At 44.2% G+C, this 18,899-nt stretch overlaps 1 protein-coding gene across 1 annotated transcript; it reads right to left on the bottom strand.

The window, feature by feature from the left end:
• Positions 1 to 6,175: 6,175 nt before the first annotated feature.
• On the bottom strand, positions 6,176 to 18,727 carry CDHR5 (cadherin-related family member 5). Its single transcript, XM_010087972.1, is given in 15 exon segments — positions 6,176 to 6,246; positions 6,249 to 6,744; positions 7,645 to 7,796; positions 10,269 to 10,338; positions 11,246 to 11,362; positions 12,432 to 12,638; positions 12,778 to 12,875; positions 14,451 to 14,541; positions 14,948 to 15,124; positions 15,487 to 15,597; positions 17,011 to 17,109; positions 17,235 to 17,327; positions 17,683 to 17,733; positions 18,250 to 18,428; positions 18,649 to 18,727. Coding segments are annotated over 15 exon segments (2,091 nt in total).
• Between the last annotated feature and the right edge of the window lie 172 nt (positions 18,728 to 18,899).

Below are 18,899 nucleotides of genomic sequence, written 5' to 3' on the forward strand. Positions count from 1 at the left end.
CAACAGCACAACTGAACTTTCCATGTCTGAGGACTTATTCATGAACAAAAACTCAGATGTGCCCCAAGTAATGACAAAAACCTCCTTCTCATTCTTTCTGAGCTCCTCTGAGAGCCTGTGAAGAAACAGACAGAGGATGACACAGTTCCGTTCTCTTTCTGTTTCTACAAACACAGATTATTATAACACTATGCTTAATAGCATTAATCCATCCTCATTAGAATTCTACCCATAAGGGGCAACATAGGGTGTTCAGAAATGTGTAATGCAGTAACAGAGCTGACACTGCTGGATGCAGAACAGACCACCAAAAGGTTTAGCGTAAGATGGGTGCTTCACAACATTCAGAAGCTAGGAAAACCCATTTAGCGTTGAGATCTTTGTGAGAGTGCAACTACTTTAACACATCGTTTGTTTGATGTGTTACAGGTGCACTCCAAGACCTTCACCTCATGCAGTTTCAGAGATGACTAACCTTTTATAATAACCAGTTTCCAGGCTTTAGAACAGACTTCTCTAAGCTGTTTGAAGAGGAAAAGATAAGGAATTGAAAGCAGAGGTCTTGAGCAGCTCCTGGGGACGAGGTACACCATGTTAAGATACAACATGTTTAGACTGAACGCTAAATCACTGTTCTAAGATTATTACTTAAATCTGAATTTCAATCCTTCCACCTACATTTTTCTGCAGGACTTTCATACAATGAGTATTATCATTGTTGTTATAAGTAGAACTTTTGTGCCGGGATGTTCTGGTCAGCAGGTGTTTATAAAATTATGTAATTGTGTGGTGAGTCATCTGTTGTTGAATATTGCCCTGAAGAAGATTTCTGAGAATATGTATCTTTTTTGATAATTGAGGCTGGTTTCCATTCTGTTCGTGAATTCTGGCTCATATACAGAGAGCCAGACATGTGTGTGCTGCAACACGGCCAGATAGCAGAAATAAGAGTGATAACTCAAAGCTAAACATAGTAACAAATGCTTAAATTTTATGAAAATCCTGACTTTCTACAACAGTGACTGTCTTGGAGGACAGTCCTCCAAGTTTGAGTTGAATCCAAGTTTTCTTTTTTTAAATTATACGTACACACAGAAGTCTTAGAACACTATTTTTATCTAGTCAAATGGTAGTGAAGGAAATCTTGTGAAATCTTGAATGCAAGTCTGTGTTTATGTGACTTTCTGATTTTTATAACGTAAAATTTGACTGTGTTGAGCCACAAACAGGGGAAAGAGGCATTGGGAGGATGCTTTAGGAGGAAAACTTCTTGCACATATGGAGAGAACAGGCCATTTTGATTGAGGAATGCAGATTTCCCACCCCCACCAAATCTTTGTGCTTCTTTTCACTCTGCTTCAGCTACTGGCTTTGCTTCTGTAAATGCACCATCTTTTGGATCGTTCCCCCTTTTAGGAGTGAAACATGGGATTGTACTCTCTGAAACACAATTTCTATCTAAGTATTACTACTACTGGGTCACTGCTCTCCACAAATCATTTCTGCAGTCCCAGTTTTTATTATTGTTCCAAATCTGTTCCCTTGACTCTATTTGGTGGACTGCTTTGTTTTTATTCATTGGACAAAACATGTGTTTATAAAAAGTAAAAGCCAAAATTAGCTCAAAATCCACGTGATGGAGTTGATCCCATTTCTGTAAGTTTCCATTTACAGGTCTGCTGCGGTCAGTTTTATAAGGACTTAGTAATCATCTAATGAAAAAATAAATTGTACAAACCAGAATAAAATCAAACTGACTTTTTTTAAAGAAAAGAGAATCCCTTTTGGAGCTAAAGACACTGTATATCCAAGGCAAATCAGGTTAAAATAGGTCTTCTACAGTTAACTGATTGTTCTTTGAGACCAAGAATAATTTTCTCTGGATTATGTGATTTAAGAGATCAGAGTTCATTATTGCTTCAGATAAATGCTAGATAGTTCTGCCATCCTACATATAAAGAGAATAAGTCTCCAGCTATCTTCCATCCCTTCAAAACAAAACCATGAAGTGTCCTCTGCGTTCTAAACCACCACGTACAAAGCAATTTTTCTCTTGGAGGCATAAAAGGCAAAAGGATGCACTGGCAGTCAACTGTGCCAAAGAAGACTTGATAAAATCAGCGAGGTTATTCAGTTCTAAATGGGGACAGAATTTGGAATTTTCAGACACCTGGGAATTTTTTTGGTTTGTTTCTGTTACTTCCTGAAGGTAAAATGTCTGTACTTCTTGATTTTTCAAATTCCCTGCTTGTGTTTGCTGATTTCAATTCAGCTTTTCAGTTTTCCCTGGCAGCTAAGGGACTTTGCTTCTTTTCTCTTTAAAGGCTGAGAATGAAAGTGAAATGGCCACTTCTTAGGTGTGTGTTACTCCAGAAGAGGGTGCTCAAAGCTCAGAAAGATTTCCTTTTGCCTTCTTACCGGGAATATATACTTTGTCATTTGTGAGGCCAGAAGCAGCATCACTTTCTGCTTTCTCATTCAAGCTGTGTAGAATAAAAGACAGATGCCTTTGCTGTCCGTGTGATGGCACTATTTGAACACTCTTTTTCCCTTCTGTGTGCTGCAGTTTAACTTTTGTTTTAGCAAGCCCAAACTTCTGGCTACTTCCAGTACAAATTTTGAAGGATAAAAGAACAAGAACAGAAGAGCTTGTGGGCAGACAGACTGAGCAGCTGGGGCTGCGGAGGAATGAACTGCCAACAGGGAGCCTTGCAGGTGAGTGGCACATTGACAGGACTTCAATTGCATGCCAGTGGAGGGAAGCCAGAGCACCAGCAGCCAATGAATTGCAAACTGAGCAACGAATTGCAAACAACACAGCAGCAGAGGGAAGACAGACTGAAAATGGCGTGTCAATGGACAGGAATAGATCACATATGGCACAGCAACAAGGGAAATGGAGCAGCTATGCCATGTCAGCCCACACAAACTGCCGTCTGCTGGAAACCATTCAGTTCACTGGTTGGTCACAGGTATGCCAAAAGAATCTTCTGGACCAGCAGAAAAGGATTTTTCTTTCCAGGTGTGCAGAAAGAAGAGTTCGACAAGGATAGTTCACAGGGAGACAGTTTCCAAATGTAAAAGTGAGAGGAAAATTGTGCCTTCAGTAATCCTGAGGCTAGCAAAGTGCTGCAGGAAATGAGGAGGGAAACAGTAGCTGTTTGCTTTAGGAAACTGCTAGGAAAATAGCTTGGGGTACCAGTGTGGGGAGTGAGAGGGAAGAAAACCTTCCCCTGGGTACATTCAAGAAGGGAATTTTCTTCAGGTGACCTACTGCCTCCCATTGCAGCCACTCCACCAAGATTGCTGCTAAAACTGGTCAAACACAGCTGCAGAGCCCACCAACCCAGCTCTTGCTCTCAATCACTGGTGCCTCTAGTTGCCATTCCAGCTTCAGGGAGGTGGAGGAGCATTTTTCCCTGCCTGGACTTTGCAGGCCTGGGTTTAGCTGGCTTTGAGAGAGGTATTTTTGCTCTAGCACACTCGGGGGGCAGCTAGGGGAGTTGTGAGAGCATATGTGTGTGTCCATCGCTGTGGTGGTATCATCTTTGGTATCAGCTGGTGGAGCCAAATTCACCACGCTGCTATAGACACCAGACTGGCACCCCATAACTGCACATATCCAGCTGCACCAGGACTGATCTGAGCCTGTCGTTTGTCCCTTGCTTTCAGCAAACAGGTCTGTCTGTGTCAGCATTTCTCTCAGAAACATTTTTCCTGGTTCATTGAAGGCAGATGGGATCTGGCAATCAGCAGTTCTCCCTCCCAAACCAGTAAGTCACTTTTCAGGTCATTATGTCTTAAAATAATTCAAAGCTCCTTATTAACGCACTGAGGCAAGAATGACCAATTGCAACACATGCAACAGAGCTGTAGATAATAATAACTGGGTTCTGATAAGCACTGGTCCCAGCTGCAGAAAATTGGGGCAGAGGGGCTAGTGAACATGAGGTTGCTTTTATCTGCACTTTGCTCCTTCTCTCAGACCTCCCTTGTCCTTTCCAGACTCTTCCCATACCCATACGGGTTGGAAAGCACAGTGCTGTGTCTGTTCCCTTTGCCCATCTGATGGGGAGCACTCACTGTTGCATTAGTGTAACATCTGCTATCTTAGTTCAGCTCTCTGCTCTGCTTCCACAGAGGTAATCCCTTGTTCCATGTAAGCTGAGCTATGTGAGCTGCTGACCTGGGACACAATCCTGCATTGCCAAAATGATTCCTATTCAGCACAACTGAACCATCGTAAATGCTGATTCTTGGTGCACAGCAAGCCCGTGGCACATTTTTGGACCTTTAGCCAGAGCCAAAAAAAGCAAATGCCTGGAGGGGGTCAGAGTAGAAACACTCCAGCTTTGCCCACCCCTCAGCAATCCTCCTGTGGGTAGCATCAGCATGGAGGGCAGGCTGGGCTCTATCCTCGCCTTTGCTGGTGGCTGAAGGTGCTGGGCTAGCAATTAGCAACTAGTGGAGAGTCCTCGCAGTCCAGTGGGAAATGTTTGCTGGAGATACCCCTAAGCTACCGGAGGAACCACGTTTACATGGCAAACACAGGGCACACTCCCCACCCTCTGTTATCAGACAAAGTGCACTTGTGATTTCTGAGCAAATAGCTTTATTGCAATGAGGAAAGCTTTCCACATCTCAAGCTCTGCCTTCAGTAAAAGTGCAGCTCCTGAAGTCCGCACAGCAAATGCAGCACTCCTCAGAGAAAGGAGAGCAGAACTGAGCACTAGCAATACTGGGACAGGAGATGTACAGAAATAAAGTGTGGACCAAGAGCATAAAAGCCTCCTTGGAAATCCTTTGTGCTATTGTGTATGTGCAGATCCCAGCAGTCACACTTCGGTTTCTCTCTCACAAGGGTTTATCTGGAGTAGTAGCAGAAATGTGTAGATGTACTTGTAGGTAAAATGCAGGATTATTTATTGGTTTTGCTCCCCTACCAGGAGGCTTATCTTGTTGCAATCCTGTGCTGTTGTACTGAGATGAGAAAGTGAGATAAGCGTTAATGACACAAGCTCCTTCTGCTGCATTCCTGTCTTGGACACTCTTGAGCTTTTTGCTGGAAGTTAAAACACTCAAGAGCCCGTGTCTGCCCTGTAGCTAGCCCCCAAATGAGAAAACCACGAGCACACACATTTTGTGCTGATAGATCAGAAGATGCAAATGCACACAGCCATATTCTCAGACAGTGGAAATCAGGCCAGCTTTTGGTTGCCAGGTGGATGGAGAGATAGATTGATGGGAGGTGTAAATCTAGATCACAGCATCAAACACTTCACTCCCCATGCTGCCTGTAAATGGTGTACTCCCTCTGCTGGATTGAGGCTTTATGGCAGGACCATAACTGAAGACAATATTGCTGAAAGATGAGGGAGGAGGGGTCCAAAATACTGTGGTGCTGTCACCCCATGAAGGCAATTCAAAGGTCAGCAGGCTTTCTAGCTCAAGCCTGAACTCCTAAACCAAGCACAGCAGAGCTGACTTGAACTACCTCTGCTCTGAGGCTGCAGCTCAGCTCTAGGTAGAGCTTGAAAGATGGTATTTTAGCAGCAAAAGAGCATGCTGGGCTCCTCGTGAATGGAGAAAGGTGGTACACGATGGTGTTGGTGCACAGAGTCTGGCACAGCGGACAGCAGAGCCAAGCCCTGAACTGAGCTCCTGGGTACAGCCATATGAGCAACTGTGGAGTCAGGGTGACTTGTGCTGGCCTACGCCCTGCAGCTGCCATCAAACTGAACACCCCAAAGGGAACAGCCAAGGAGTCGGTGCTGGTTTATTTCCCCACCAAGAGGAGATGAACACTGGGTTGTGTAAAGACATTGGTACTGTGAGCTGCTGTACAGCTTCAGAGTCAGTTCAGCTACATCTCTGCTGTACCTGCAACCAGTTTGGGAAATGTGATGTAAGGGGCCCCAAGGGGAACAGGCAGGACGGTGGAGAGATGAGACCTGTTCCCTCCACCCAAAATTCTAAGTGATATTTCGAGGTCTCACTAAAAGTTTGAATTATCTGTAATCTCTTCCAGCTTTAATCACTGCATTCAGACAAGCAGGACAGGCAACCTTGTCCTCCTGCACTCCAGTTTTCCCCCCTGAGCAGAAAGATGGGCTTCATGTCAGCAAAGCAGCTGAGATTCCCCAATTTTGGGGGGGAGAGTGCAGGCCTATTTCCACTATATGTCACTGTCATTTTCTGTCACTGCATCTGTGCAGGACATATTGACTATCACTTCTGCAGAGGGAGTGATCAGCTCTCTGAGGCAAAGGACAGTCTCAGCCCTCTGTGGTGTTTGTCCTTGTCATAATCCTCCTCCTCCTCATTCTTCTGCAGATCTTGGTCGCTGTCGTCATTGGCATCTCCTGCATTGTCCTCGATCACTTCAACCCTGTCTCCAGCATCTGGATCCACATCGGTCTTAAACCACACAGCTTTGTAACCATCATTTACCACCTGCCTGTCTGTCTTGAGGATAGACTTCACTTCTTTCTCACGCTCAGTCTCTTCTTCCACTTCTTTCTCTTCCTGGTCAAAGATGATGGTGGAAGCTGTAGAAGCCTTTGGGAGGCTATCAATTTCTTGTGCATTGGAAGAGGGCAAGGAAAGTGCTGGCTGCTCCAGCACACGTGTCATCGGCTGGACGCTGCCGTTTTCTGATATCTCATGCTGTTTGGTGCTCACATCTGGGTGTTCATCTTGCTTGTAAGATTGGTTCTGATAACCCCCAGGCATTTCCTTGGAGAACTACAGGAGGAGACACACCTTGTGATTGTAGTGCAAGGAAAAGAAAGGGGGGGGCAGGAAAAGGGGTGCCTGGGGTGGCTGGAGTGACTGAGCTCCTGCTCAGAAGAGCTTCAGCTTGTTTTGCAGTTAGACCTATTTGAAGCCTGGGAAAGATAGGGCTCCCTAGAACAGCTATTTTTTATTTACTCCATTTCTGGATTTTTTCAGATAAGCATGGGCATGTTTTCCAGGAGGGCTGAGCACCAGCAATGTATTCTGGTTTGTACCCACCCCTCTGAGGTATTACTCTGGAGTGGGATTTACCTCACTAAGGGTGAAGGACTATTATTCACCTGAGCTATGTGCTCTGGATTGATGATGTGCTCAGTGGAGTCTAGACTCCTGACAGTCCCATCCTAAGGCAGAGACCAGCATCTGGTCTGATGAATTACACCCTAAACTTCAAAGTAACCAGTCTGCCAGGGACTTGAGAGAGCCAAAAGTAAACAGCTCAGGTGCAGACAACTGTCTAAGCCCAGGCTTTAGGATAGGATATGAAGGGAGATTTCTCTCCATTGACTGTAGAGGGAGGATGAACAGTGGTTTATACCACAGACACATGTTTTTCAGAGACTGCCTCTGATATGTGTCACATTCATCCTAGATTTTGTGCGCCAGGAAGCTGTGGTCCTCTCCTTAACATGTCTGCTCATCATCTACCATACAGCTCCAGCCTCAGGGGGCAGAAAAGAACAACAGCAAACACCACCAAAGCGATGCTACCTTTGCAAACATTGTCTCAGGAATGATTCATCACCTTCACACACACACGTAGTATTTGGACAGCCTGTCCATACTTTAAAACCTCCTCAGATCCCACTTTCTAACTGTAAGAAATTCAGGTACAAACAAGGCACTTACCTTTTTCCTTAACAGGTATTGGACTGTTTTTCCATACTGCTTATATATCATCACTCCAAGGAAGATTAAGGCAATTAATAGCAGTGCTGCCAATGTACCACCTAAGATAGCCATATCCTGAGCAGTGTGTATCTTGTTGGAGGAGGTTACAGCTAGAGGAAAAAGAAACCAGTGTTACAAAGCCTAAAAATGTCAGTTAGCTTTTTTAACACAACACTTCATTGTGGAAGAAGCTCCAACCAGTTTTTGAAGAGCAAAGAAGCATCCTTTGCTGCAGAATGCGACAGTTGTATATTTAATGTTACAGAAGGTCATTTGTTTGCTGTCCTAAAAGCAGAGGGTATTTTTTAAGGTGACCACTCACAGAATGTAATAACTTTCAATAAGTTACATGAAGTGGAAATAGCATCCATTTACAGGACAATGACTTTTACCCCATGATTTAACTAAGATAATACATATGTGACTGTATTAGGCAAGCAGATGTTACATGGTGTAAAGCTAGGCAGGTCTTTTACTTTCCCACTTCATCCATTTACACCAGCGTGCAAAAATGAGGTATGGTTGTACGTATGTGTGTGAAAATGCAAAGCTTCCTTTAATCTGGATCGTCACCTCTGATACTGATGAGCACATTAAAATAAGAAATAAAAAAGCATAATAGGAAATAGGAAATGCATTCGAAGGTCCCCAGGACAGGAAATCCTTTCCTGCCCTTTTGTAGCTGTAGCAATATACACCAGCCTTCTCAGGAGTAGCTTATGCTTTCAGCCTCCAGTCAGTGTAAGAATATTTGTATAGGGATCAACATTATAGTGGAAAGACAGTAACTTCCTCAGGGTTAATTAGCTCGCTTGTTGTTGTTGTAAGAATTCTTTGTTTCTAAGTTTTCCACCTTCATTTTGTAGCCTGAATTAGTCTCTTTAAAGTTTAATGATTAATGAGACGGTATTTTTTTCTCCTGACAACCTGTTTATGACAATGGACTTTGAGTATTCCCTCTATGTTTGATTGCACCCTCAGTTTATCATTAATGTGTTGGTGAGGGTTTAGGTCATCAGTAAATTTTTACTTCTTAATCATGTCTCCTAGGGAGCCACAGCCCACATAGCTGACGTGAAACTGCACCACCCCTGCATGCAGCATGCAGTGCCTCTGTGAAAGGTAGCTCACCTTGGTGGAATGACTCACCTTGAGATCCATGTGAGCTGGCTCTGGCACCAGTGTGTCGGAAACCAGAGGCCAATGAACAGTTACTACTTCCCAGAAGGAAAGTTTATTAAGAATTACTCTAGTTTCTCTCTGGATATTGGAATGCCCAGTAAAGCACTCTCCAATCCAATGCATACACATTCCTTAACACCACCTCTTAGAGCTGAGGGTTAAATATCCTACAGATTGGCCAGGGAAATGGTAATCTCAGCTCTGTTTAGGCCATTCCTGGGTGCTGACTTTAGCACAGAATAAAGCACATATGCTCTCATAGGCTCTGAACCATTCAGTGTCATTTCAATCTACTTTTTTTCAGTCACCAGCATCATTATTTTGTGGGGTTTAAATAGCAAGGGCAACATTTAAAAGTTGCATAGAAATGTTGGTACATGGGTTTGGAGCATTTGCAGTTCTGTGCACTGACATCTGAACTAGCATGCTGCTGAGCTGAACTGTGCCCTTAAATTGGGTTTTATGCAGCCAGTGCTTTTAGCTGTGAACTGACATTACCTTTAGGGAATCCAAATTTACACCCAGGATTTTTTTTTTTTTTTTTTTTTTCCCCTCCAGAAATCCCCGCGATTGTCGTGGTTCAGAGGGTGAAGTAACAGAACTTCAATCACACATCTTTATGTAGAAACCAATGAAGTCTGGGCATTATCTGCCTATCCTGATATGAAAATGAATGATGTTGGTTCATCTTAATCCAAAGCATAAGAAGCTTCATAAGCTTCAAAACTAACTGATTTATAAGATCTATTTAAGAGACATTTCTAAGAAGTATGGAAGTGTAAGATATTTTTTACATCAACAAAGCCTAATGATGGTTGGAGGGTTGTGTGTAGCCTCTTGTCTATTTCATTCCTCATGGGTCATTTCTCCTGGTAAAACCGTAAAATCTTGTAGTATAAGAATTTGACCTGAGTAGAAAATGACTTGGCTTGTGAGGAGGCCTGGCTCAGTGGGGGTGTGCCAACTTCTGTCTGCTCTGCATAAGTCAGGAAATAATGTTGCCGTTTTCTCTGTTTTTGCCTAAAAAGGAGCAATGATGTACCAAGGCATCAGGGCAACCCTTCTTCATCATGATAAGGCATCTTGGGTTATTTCTGACCCACAAAACAGCATGAAGCAACCCCAGATTTAGCTTTGGAATAACAAGAAAAGACACTACGATACAGAGCACAAAAAGTCCCAGAAGGCTGTTTGAGGCATGTGGTGACCACATCATAAGGATGTCATTTGAGTGTTTTCTCTCTTATAGCCACTGTAGAACCTCCTCTAGGTATTGCATTGGCCTCAGCCCAGGTCCTCAGGCTTCGGTGGGTGGCCTGTCATTGCCAGTTCACCCACAGAAGTAGAAAAGACTCCTCAGTCATCTTCATAAACAGAAAACAAAGAGCCACTCAGCCTACCTGCAGCAAGGACCTCCACCATGATTACAGTGCTCCCCTCCTGCAGGCTCACTGTATCTTTTGCAACAGCCTATGTGAACATGGGAAAGAGACAGCTTAGGGACTTCCTAGATCTCCAGCTCACTCTCAAGGTATGCGGTGGGCCTTTTGTGGACAAAGTACCTTGTCCATATCCTCACCACATCCCCTACAATCCCTGCATTGCAGCTGAGCAATCTGGTCACACAGAAGAAGAGCTCTGAACAGTCCCTGCCCTGGGCCAGAACCAGGTGCCTTGGTTGCATATGGCTTTGCAGCGCAGTGCTGTACACAGATGATGAGGCAGTGTGGGGCAGGCAGCAGCATGTGTTGACACCTCTGTCTGCCTTACCCGTGTGGCTAAAATGATTCTGTAGTCAAGCTGGTTCAGATAGCTCCACAGAGCATGGCATTGTGCTAGACAAGTCTTATGGAGCCAGTTGTCACTGGCAGGCAGATGGACAAAGTGAATATCTAGCTTCTTAGAAAGTCTAAAGTTATTAGCTGCTTCCTTTGACCTGAGCAAAACACATACTGGATTTACCAAGGGATTTCCAAGTTTGGGGCTGTAGCCTTTAGAGTTGGGGCATATGCCAGCAATCACACCCTACCCCTACCTACACATGAACCTCCTACCCACTTACCCTCATTTTTTTGTTAATCAGAATCAAAGTGTGGGAGAGGGGCACCTAAAATCTCTGCAGTTGACTTTTTGCTTGTATCCAACATTTTCCCCAGGATTGGAGAAGCAATTTTACAGCTAGCACCAGCTATGGCCAGAGTAAATTTGCTATCACCTCATCTCCCTCCCTCCCTGTACATTTATGATGCAAATGGTTGGGGCAAGGACTATCCTTTCATTATATCCCTCACCTAATAGACTTCCACCCTTGGTACTTCTCTATCAGAAACTACCCCTTCCTTCCACAACCCTGCCAAGATAATGAAAATTGCCCTACCTCAATGGTTACAGTTCGCGGTGGCTGTAGCATCGCGTTTGTAAGGATGAATCCATCTTTGGTTGCGATGAACTCCGTGCTGTTTTTGATGTAGTACTCAATGTTTGGGTTGACTTTCTGAAAAGTCAGAAGAGTGAATAGATTAAACCACACTGTTTGTGGTTCGTATGCATCTTCATAACCACCCATTGGCAGGATTTGTCAAATACACCTGAAGTATTAGCAGGTGTGTAGTGGAATATATACATCTGGACTGAGGAGGTAAGAAAGGTTGAACTGAAGTGTGTTCACCTGTTGCTCAGAGATCCAGAATGTATTCTAAAAGCGTTGCCTTCAGAAAAATACCAAGTCTTACCCAGCTTGTGTTGGTATCTTTATTATTAGCCCAAGCAAAACACATCTATCCAAGGGACCTTGTAAATTTGTTCAGTTCTGCCTTTAATAGAGCACCAAAGGGGGATGTACATGAACAATAATCCTTGTGCTGAGGTCTGCACAATTTTTTCCTTTGTGTCTAGGCTGTTATCCCTCTACTAGGTCCCTGGCCTTGTTATGGAAGTCTTGGCATCAATAAAACCAGCACTTTTTTCTTTATTTAATAGGGCAGGATGGGAGTGGCTGGTCAGTAAATCTCTTCCCCTTTCTGTCTCCCAGTACACTGTTCAAGAATGGCTCTCTCAAAATGAGTCCTTACAGGGAGAAGGTTAACAATTTCCAGCCCAGGACTGCAGGTCTTTGCTAGTCTGCTGTCTTTGGACTGGCCCCTCTTCCCAGGCCAGTCCACAAATGGCTCTCCTTGACCTGATAGAGAGGACACCTCTTCCTGGGATCCTGCCACCCTGAACTCTTCAGGAAAACACTTCACCCAGCCCTAATTCAGGTCAGGACCTGTTCACGGTATTTGCTGACCCTGGGCTTTACTCAGCATGCTGTTTTGCAGTGGATCAGGCCACCTACATAGATCTGGGTGGGACTGGATTTTGGAAGAGGGGAGTTCAGGAGCTTCTCCACATTACATCACACCATAAGAGGTTCTGATCTATGTGAAATTTGTAGGCAAATATAATACAGAACACTAGAGGAAAATATGTCTCTGCCTCTCCCCACCTCCCCTTCCTCTTGTTTGCTGATCCTGCTTTAAGCCTGAAGCAGTGAGAAAGAATACAGTGCGTTTTCAGTTTCTTACATTAGGGAAATCATCATCCACTGCTGTTATCATCAGGGGGCTTGAAGGATCACCAGCTTGGAAGACAAATCTTCTCGGGGCCAGACCAGCAAATGCTGTCCCGTTGTAGATCCTGCTCTCAAAGTATGGCGCATAATCACTTTTATTGATGACCTTAATCTCTACAGTGGCTAAGGAGTACTTCTGTATGTTGTTGACCTGGGTGGCCTGGAGAGAAAGAGAGAGAGAGATGCTAGCCTTCTGCTATTACTGATGGGACATAAAATTGACTCCTGTCACACCAAGACTGCTGCTTCCTAGAAAGCCAGCTATGCTGGGCTGTTGTCTGCAGTGTCATCAGACTTACCATGACTTGCAATAGATATGTGCCTGGGGAAGTTGCTGCTTTGTTCATAGTTAGATTCCCTGTGTCTGCATCCACTGAGAATACTTTGTCTGCATCCCCTAAAGAAAACAGAAAGACTATTCAGTCACCAGGTACCTTCATAAAGTGACCTGGAACTCATTGGCTCATCTTTTCACATCTCAGTGACAATACTCCCAGGGCATAATGCTGTTTTCGTTGCCTGGCTGGCTGCTCCGAGGGCTGGGAATGCTGACCAGGGATTCAGAGGGACTCAACAGACAAAAAGCATTGAGAAGATGTGTGTGAACACAACTAGATGAGGTAGGACAGCAAAGCTTTGCATTTCCAGTGCCTAGGCCCAGATACAGCCAGCTTAAATTCTGCTAAATGCCTAGACCCTAGAGTCTGGTGCAATTTGAGGACTGAAGGTCTCCAATTCCCTAATCCTAACCCGAATCCAGACCGTAACTGAACACAAACTGCACTTCAGGAGAGATAAGGGAAGGACTGTTCCTATTTTAAAGATGAGAAACTAATCTACAAAGAATAGTTGGGTGGTGGTTCGTCTCAAATAGCTCTAGGCATCTAAAGGGAAGGCATCTCTACCTGACCTTGTTACCTATATTGTGAAGAGCAAATGGCATCTCAGTGCATGATTTATCCAACTTACTGTGAACATTGCCCTCAATGTGAGCTGCATTCTGCTCCGAAAATGCTTATTTCTCTCTACTGACTACAAAAGGAGCCTAGACATAGAAACTTTCTTGTATTGATGTAGGGGTAGAAACCAGCTTCCTCCTACATCTCTAGTCTGTGTTTGAATCATAAAAACATTTATGTTAGATATATGTTAAAATATAAGCAAAACTTTTAGTTCTCTTCCTCGCTCTGAGACACTGTGAGCTGCATTTAGACAAAGACCCCCCACCCAGTGTGGGGTTCCCTGTTGACTGTGGGACAGGGAGGCCACACTACATCCCAAATGACAGTGGTATTTAAGGTTCTTTCATGTATTTATTATCAGGACGATATTCACAGATGTGGTGCATAGGTTAAGGAAAACGAACAAGTGATCACTCCACCTGACCAATATGGTCTACCTTTGCCTTGATCATTATTCAAAACCCCACTATTGTTTAAAAAAGAATAAATCCTTTGAATGAAATAAGTGGCCCAGTCACTGATTGGGCAATCACTTGACTGTATTCAAGTAATCTTTTTGAAATCAAGACTAAAACAGGGCAGATTAGACGGTGACAATGTGCCAGGCAATAAAAACATCATTCTTGGCAATGAATGAAAATTATGCTGATGATGTGGGAATTTTAGGTTCAGCTCAAAGTGAAAGTGATATGACCAGATTGGCAAAATCAAGTCTAAAAGCTTAAACATGTCTCACCTCCTCCCCTCGCCCCCCAGAAAAGGTCCTTTTGAAACAGATTTAATGGAGATTGGTTCGTGGGACTGTAATTCTCTTTTCTTCTTCTCTGTACAGTCTGTTTCTTCTACTTAACCCACAATATTCTGTGGATCTACTTATGTTTCTGTGTCAGAAACAGAGGGCAAAATCCCCAGGCCAACTCCCAAGTGCTGTGGAGGGTATCTCCTCTTGGCAGCTAATGTAGGGGACATATGAGCAATGCAGTTTGTGGAAGGTGACAACTTCTACTCACCACCAACAATACTGTACACGATTTTTTCATTTAAAGTGTAGTCAGGATCAATAGCATAGATAGGCCCCGGCTCCAGGATGAGTGGTTCTGTCTGCAATAATAAGGCAAAGCGTCACATACCACACTACAGCACCAAATTAGCATTTGCAGCATTCTCCCGTCCCAGCATGGCTCCAGTGGTTTTGTCTGGGCAGAATGGCATTTATTACCGGGAAATGGCTGTGACAGGGCAGAAGCGAGACAGCCTAGAGCAAAGGGGGTTCCAGCTCTTGCCTCTCCTATGGTGTGCTCCAGAACAAGGACAAGCAGTCCTGTTTGGGGTGGCGGAACCTCCACTTTCCAGGACGATGAAGGCTCCCTGTCATGCTGAATCATCTGCATTTATGACTGAGATGAGCATGAGCTTATGCAAATTATTAGCCACTACCCACTGGGAACAGCATCTGGATACTGTTTGAGAATAGCATCAAGGATACTGTTTGATCATGCCTGCTTACCGCCTTCTCAGAGATATTGACCCTCCCAGTATAGGGGCTGCTGATGCAAATGCTTCTGTCCATGTTAATGAAGGTACAGGGTAGGAACCAGGGTGGTCTGGTGTCAGCTTGTTCAATAAATATATTTATTGTTGCGGTAGCTGTGTTGGTGGTGTCGGTGCTGCCCACAGGCCTGTCCTGTACCCAAAGGCAAAGCACATGCATGAGATGCAAGTTTTATTGCCCAAAGAAGAGCTCATCTGCAAAAGCCAGTGGGCCAGGGTCTTGTAGCTGTTGTAATGCCATTCTGTCTAAGGCTTAGCAGCTTATGTGAGTTTAGCTAAAGCAGTGAGTTATCTCATTCTGCTGACAAAAGTGGATTGAACTCAAGGCTGGACATAGTCACTGTACAATTATGGAGGGTGGAAGGCTGCTCCAAAATCACCATCCCCAGTATCCACCCTCCCTCCTGCCATCCCGGAGATCTCCCATTCAGACTAACCCTTCAGTTAGGAGAGACTGGGGCAAACAAGGCATTTTGTTCCTCCTAAAGAACTTACCGTTGCATACAAGACCAATGTTGTTGAGTTAAATTTCTCATAGTCCAATGCTTTTTGTAAATAAATTTCTGGGTTATTAACTCCTTTTATGGCAAAATAACCATCTGTGTCCTGGAGGGAAAAAAAGGAAAAATTCTTCTAGCAGACTCAGTCACAGACATGTTCAAAATACTGCTTGCTTATTGCTGTGTTTGTCATCCCAATCAGACCTTTAAGCCTAGGGGCCTGGGGGGTCGGGGTGTGTGAAGTGTGAGAACACCAGATCTGTGTAATCTTTGGTATTGCACACTGGATTTGCCTGGCTTGCCAGAAAGCTTTGTTCATGTTCCTGTGAGTTTTCTTCTCCAAGATCCCCTGCTTTGCCTGCCTACCTGCTCAGCAGGTGCTGGAAGAAATCTTTTAGCTCATTTGTTTCCTGCACTCAACAGGTTGCCAACAGTCCTCAATTTTGGGTCCATGACAGCCAAGCAATCTCACATCCATGCACAAAACAGATCAAAGATGGGTCAGCCTCTGACCCATCACTTGCCTCAGCCTAACACAGCAGAACTTTGGAAGCAAGTAAAGCTAAATTGAAATAGCATAAGTTGTGTACCTTCTGTACTTGCTTTGGTTCTCTAATATTATGTCTTGACTAGAATTCCTCTGGATTTACAAATCCCTCTGGATTTACACCAATGTGAGTGCAAAGTTTGGTCCCATAGCTGAAATTCAAAAACTTGTGGTTTCTGTTCACAACCCTTAAAATCCCTGGAATTGTGAAGGTAATGGAGGCAGAATGCCAGACACTGCCTGCTCACTCCACATTTTTTGTAAATGTAAATATATATTTTGTTTTCCTCATTAATTTTGTGAGGGTTTGTTTGTTTGTTTGTTTTGGGGGTTTGGGGGTTGGTTTTTTTTTTTTGTTTTGTTTTGTTTTTTGGGTTTTCTTTGTTTCTAGCCCCTGCACTCTAGGCTGGCATCAATTTAACTGTGCATGCAATTCATTTCCCATGTTATCAAGCAAACCCCTTAAGAGCAAATAAGCAAAGGCACTAAAATGGGACCTGGGGAAAGTGGAGTCTGTCTTTGGCTTTGCCAAAGAGACTGTGTGATCTTGGGCAGCTCATGTTATCTCCACTCTGCATGGAGACTGCTGGCAAACAGGACAATAATTCTTTCCTTCCCTATCCACCTCAGTGCAATTCTGAACTCCGTGAGGCACAAAGGTCTCCCCTGGTGTGTTTACAGACCATCCCAACAAGATGGGTCATATGGCTCACAATATCCTAGGTGAAAGTTTAATCTCCATGGGGTAATAAAAGCATGAGCAGTAAAAAAATTCAATACCTGCAATGCTGATTGCTCTGTTCTGCTAACCAAACCAATGCTTTGTTTTTCCAAAAGACATACCTCTTCCAGAAGCTGTCAGAAAACTAAATGCAATACAGTGACCATAGCCTCAAAGCTGGGGCTATTCTGAATTAAACATAAAGACTTCTCCAGAGCTACCATTTTTCCCCCAAGAACAAAGATGCTCACCGGCACTGTTGTTGTGAGTTCGTAATAGATGGTGTCCAGGTCAGCATCGCTAGCACTTAAGTCTTCCTGGGCTACAATGGTTGTGTTCACTTCTGTATCCTGAAACAAAGTTGCTGTTGTTATTCTCTCTGTGAAACTGGCTGAAGTCTTCTCCCTGCTAACCCTTCCTTAGTCCCACAGCACTGGGTGACCCAGTGCCCTCTTCACTTCTGTAAATTCCTTACCTCAGGAACAACTCTGTTGAGATTCGTTTGCTTAAACACTGGGCTGTTATCATTCTCGTTGAGAATGGTCACGACAATTTGCAAAGAATTGGTCTGCAGAAAGGGTAAAGCAAGAGAATCAAAGACAAAAATAAGACTGTTAGGGGCTGATCTGGATTTGCAGAGTGAGCAGAGGGGATGGCGTAAGCACAGCCGGATGGGGACTGGATGGGGACTGGGGCTTGCAGCCAGCCCATAGTATGTGGGGTGGGGGGCGGGTTGTGGGTTTGTTCTCAGGCCCTTGCCATTCGCAGAGCCTTGGGCACTCTCTGACTGTGAGAGGAGTGTGTACATCCACAAAGAAAAGGACATCTCCTCATCCTGGTCTGTGGACCCGGAAGAGCAGAGGGAAGTACGTGCTGCCCTGCAGTACTTTGTAACCGGGTGGAGTGTTTGGAAGAACACTCACCTGTCCAGCAGTGTTCTGGCAAATCAGGTACACCAGCAGTGCAGTGTCTTTCTGTATGCAAAAACAAAACCCCAGCCATTATAGGAACAAGCCAGAATATACTAACTCTTTCTACAGTAAATAAGATAAACACACATATTGCTGAATCAGAAATGCTGTTGGGCTTTATCTTGTCTTCAAGCATATCTAACTTTTCCTTTCTTTCCTTTACAGCCATCCATCAGCTTTGGGGTCTTGTTTGGAGTCAAAGCAAGATCAGCTTGTATGAAGTATAAAGGCAATATAAAAGGTCAGTGTGTTCAGTTAGGTTGCTGCTAAATTATTTTACCTTCCTGGTGCACTTTGTACACAACGACAAACATTCTTAAGCTGCCGTTCCCCTACTGTAAAACCCCACATTTGAGTGAAGAGCAGCAGAGTTAACACCCTGCAGGTGACTCTACTGCATGGTACATTTCTGTTTCATTCAATTTTAAAAGAAATCTCGTTTGAATTCACCTAAAGTGAGAGAAAATGGCTGATTAGCTCTGCTGACATGTTACAGGAATCACAGGGAGAGAAGCTTACCTCATAGTCCACACTTTGCTTCAGCTGCAGCTCAGACCCTTGTATAGTGAAAAAACTGCCATCGGGGGAAGCAGGATCAATCATGACAGTGAAGCCTGGTTCCACACGGATAGTGGTCACCACATAGCCAGGATGATTATTTTCATAAACGCTTGGTTTGCTATTATCAACAGAACATCCTGGAAAAACACACAAATGAGACACGAAATTGCCCAGGGATTCACATTGTGATAGAGTTAGGTGAGACCTGAGACCCCAGGCCCCTCTGTTACCATTGGAGATAAGGTCATTGAAAAAGCTGCCTCGGAGTAAGAGTGTAGGCATCTCCCACCTGTAACAGTGCAACCTGCTGCCGTGGGGTTATTCCTCTGTGGTCATGGACCTCCTGCAAGAGCTTACCTTGTTGCTGTGCTGAAACCCGTGTTATGAAGGGCAGCAGAAAGAGCAGAGAAGTGAGGAGCCAGACAGAAATAGCCATGGTGAGCTGCCAGTTGCTGAAAAAATCCTTGTTTCTGATTAAGCTGATCCTCTTCCTTCCCTGTTTCCCAGTGCTGTCTTCTGCATTCACTGCTTCACGACGGCAAAAAACATTGGCTGGTTGGAGTAGAATGCTGCAGTTCAACCTTTGCCTCTTTGCCTCATTGGATGAC

Source organism: Pterocles gutturalis, unplaced genomic scaffold (genome assembly GCF_000699245.1).
Source record: "Pterocles gutturalis isolate BGI_N339 unplaced genomic scaffold, ASM69924v1 scaffold44591, whole genome shotgun sequence".
In the NCBI taxonomy this organism is placed as follows: Eukaryota; Metazoa; Chordata; class Aves; order Pterocliformes; family Pteroclidae; genus Pterocles; species Pterocles gutturalis.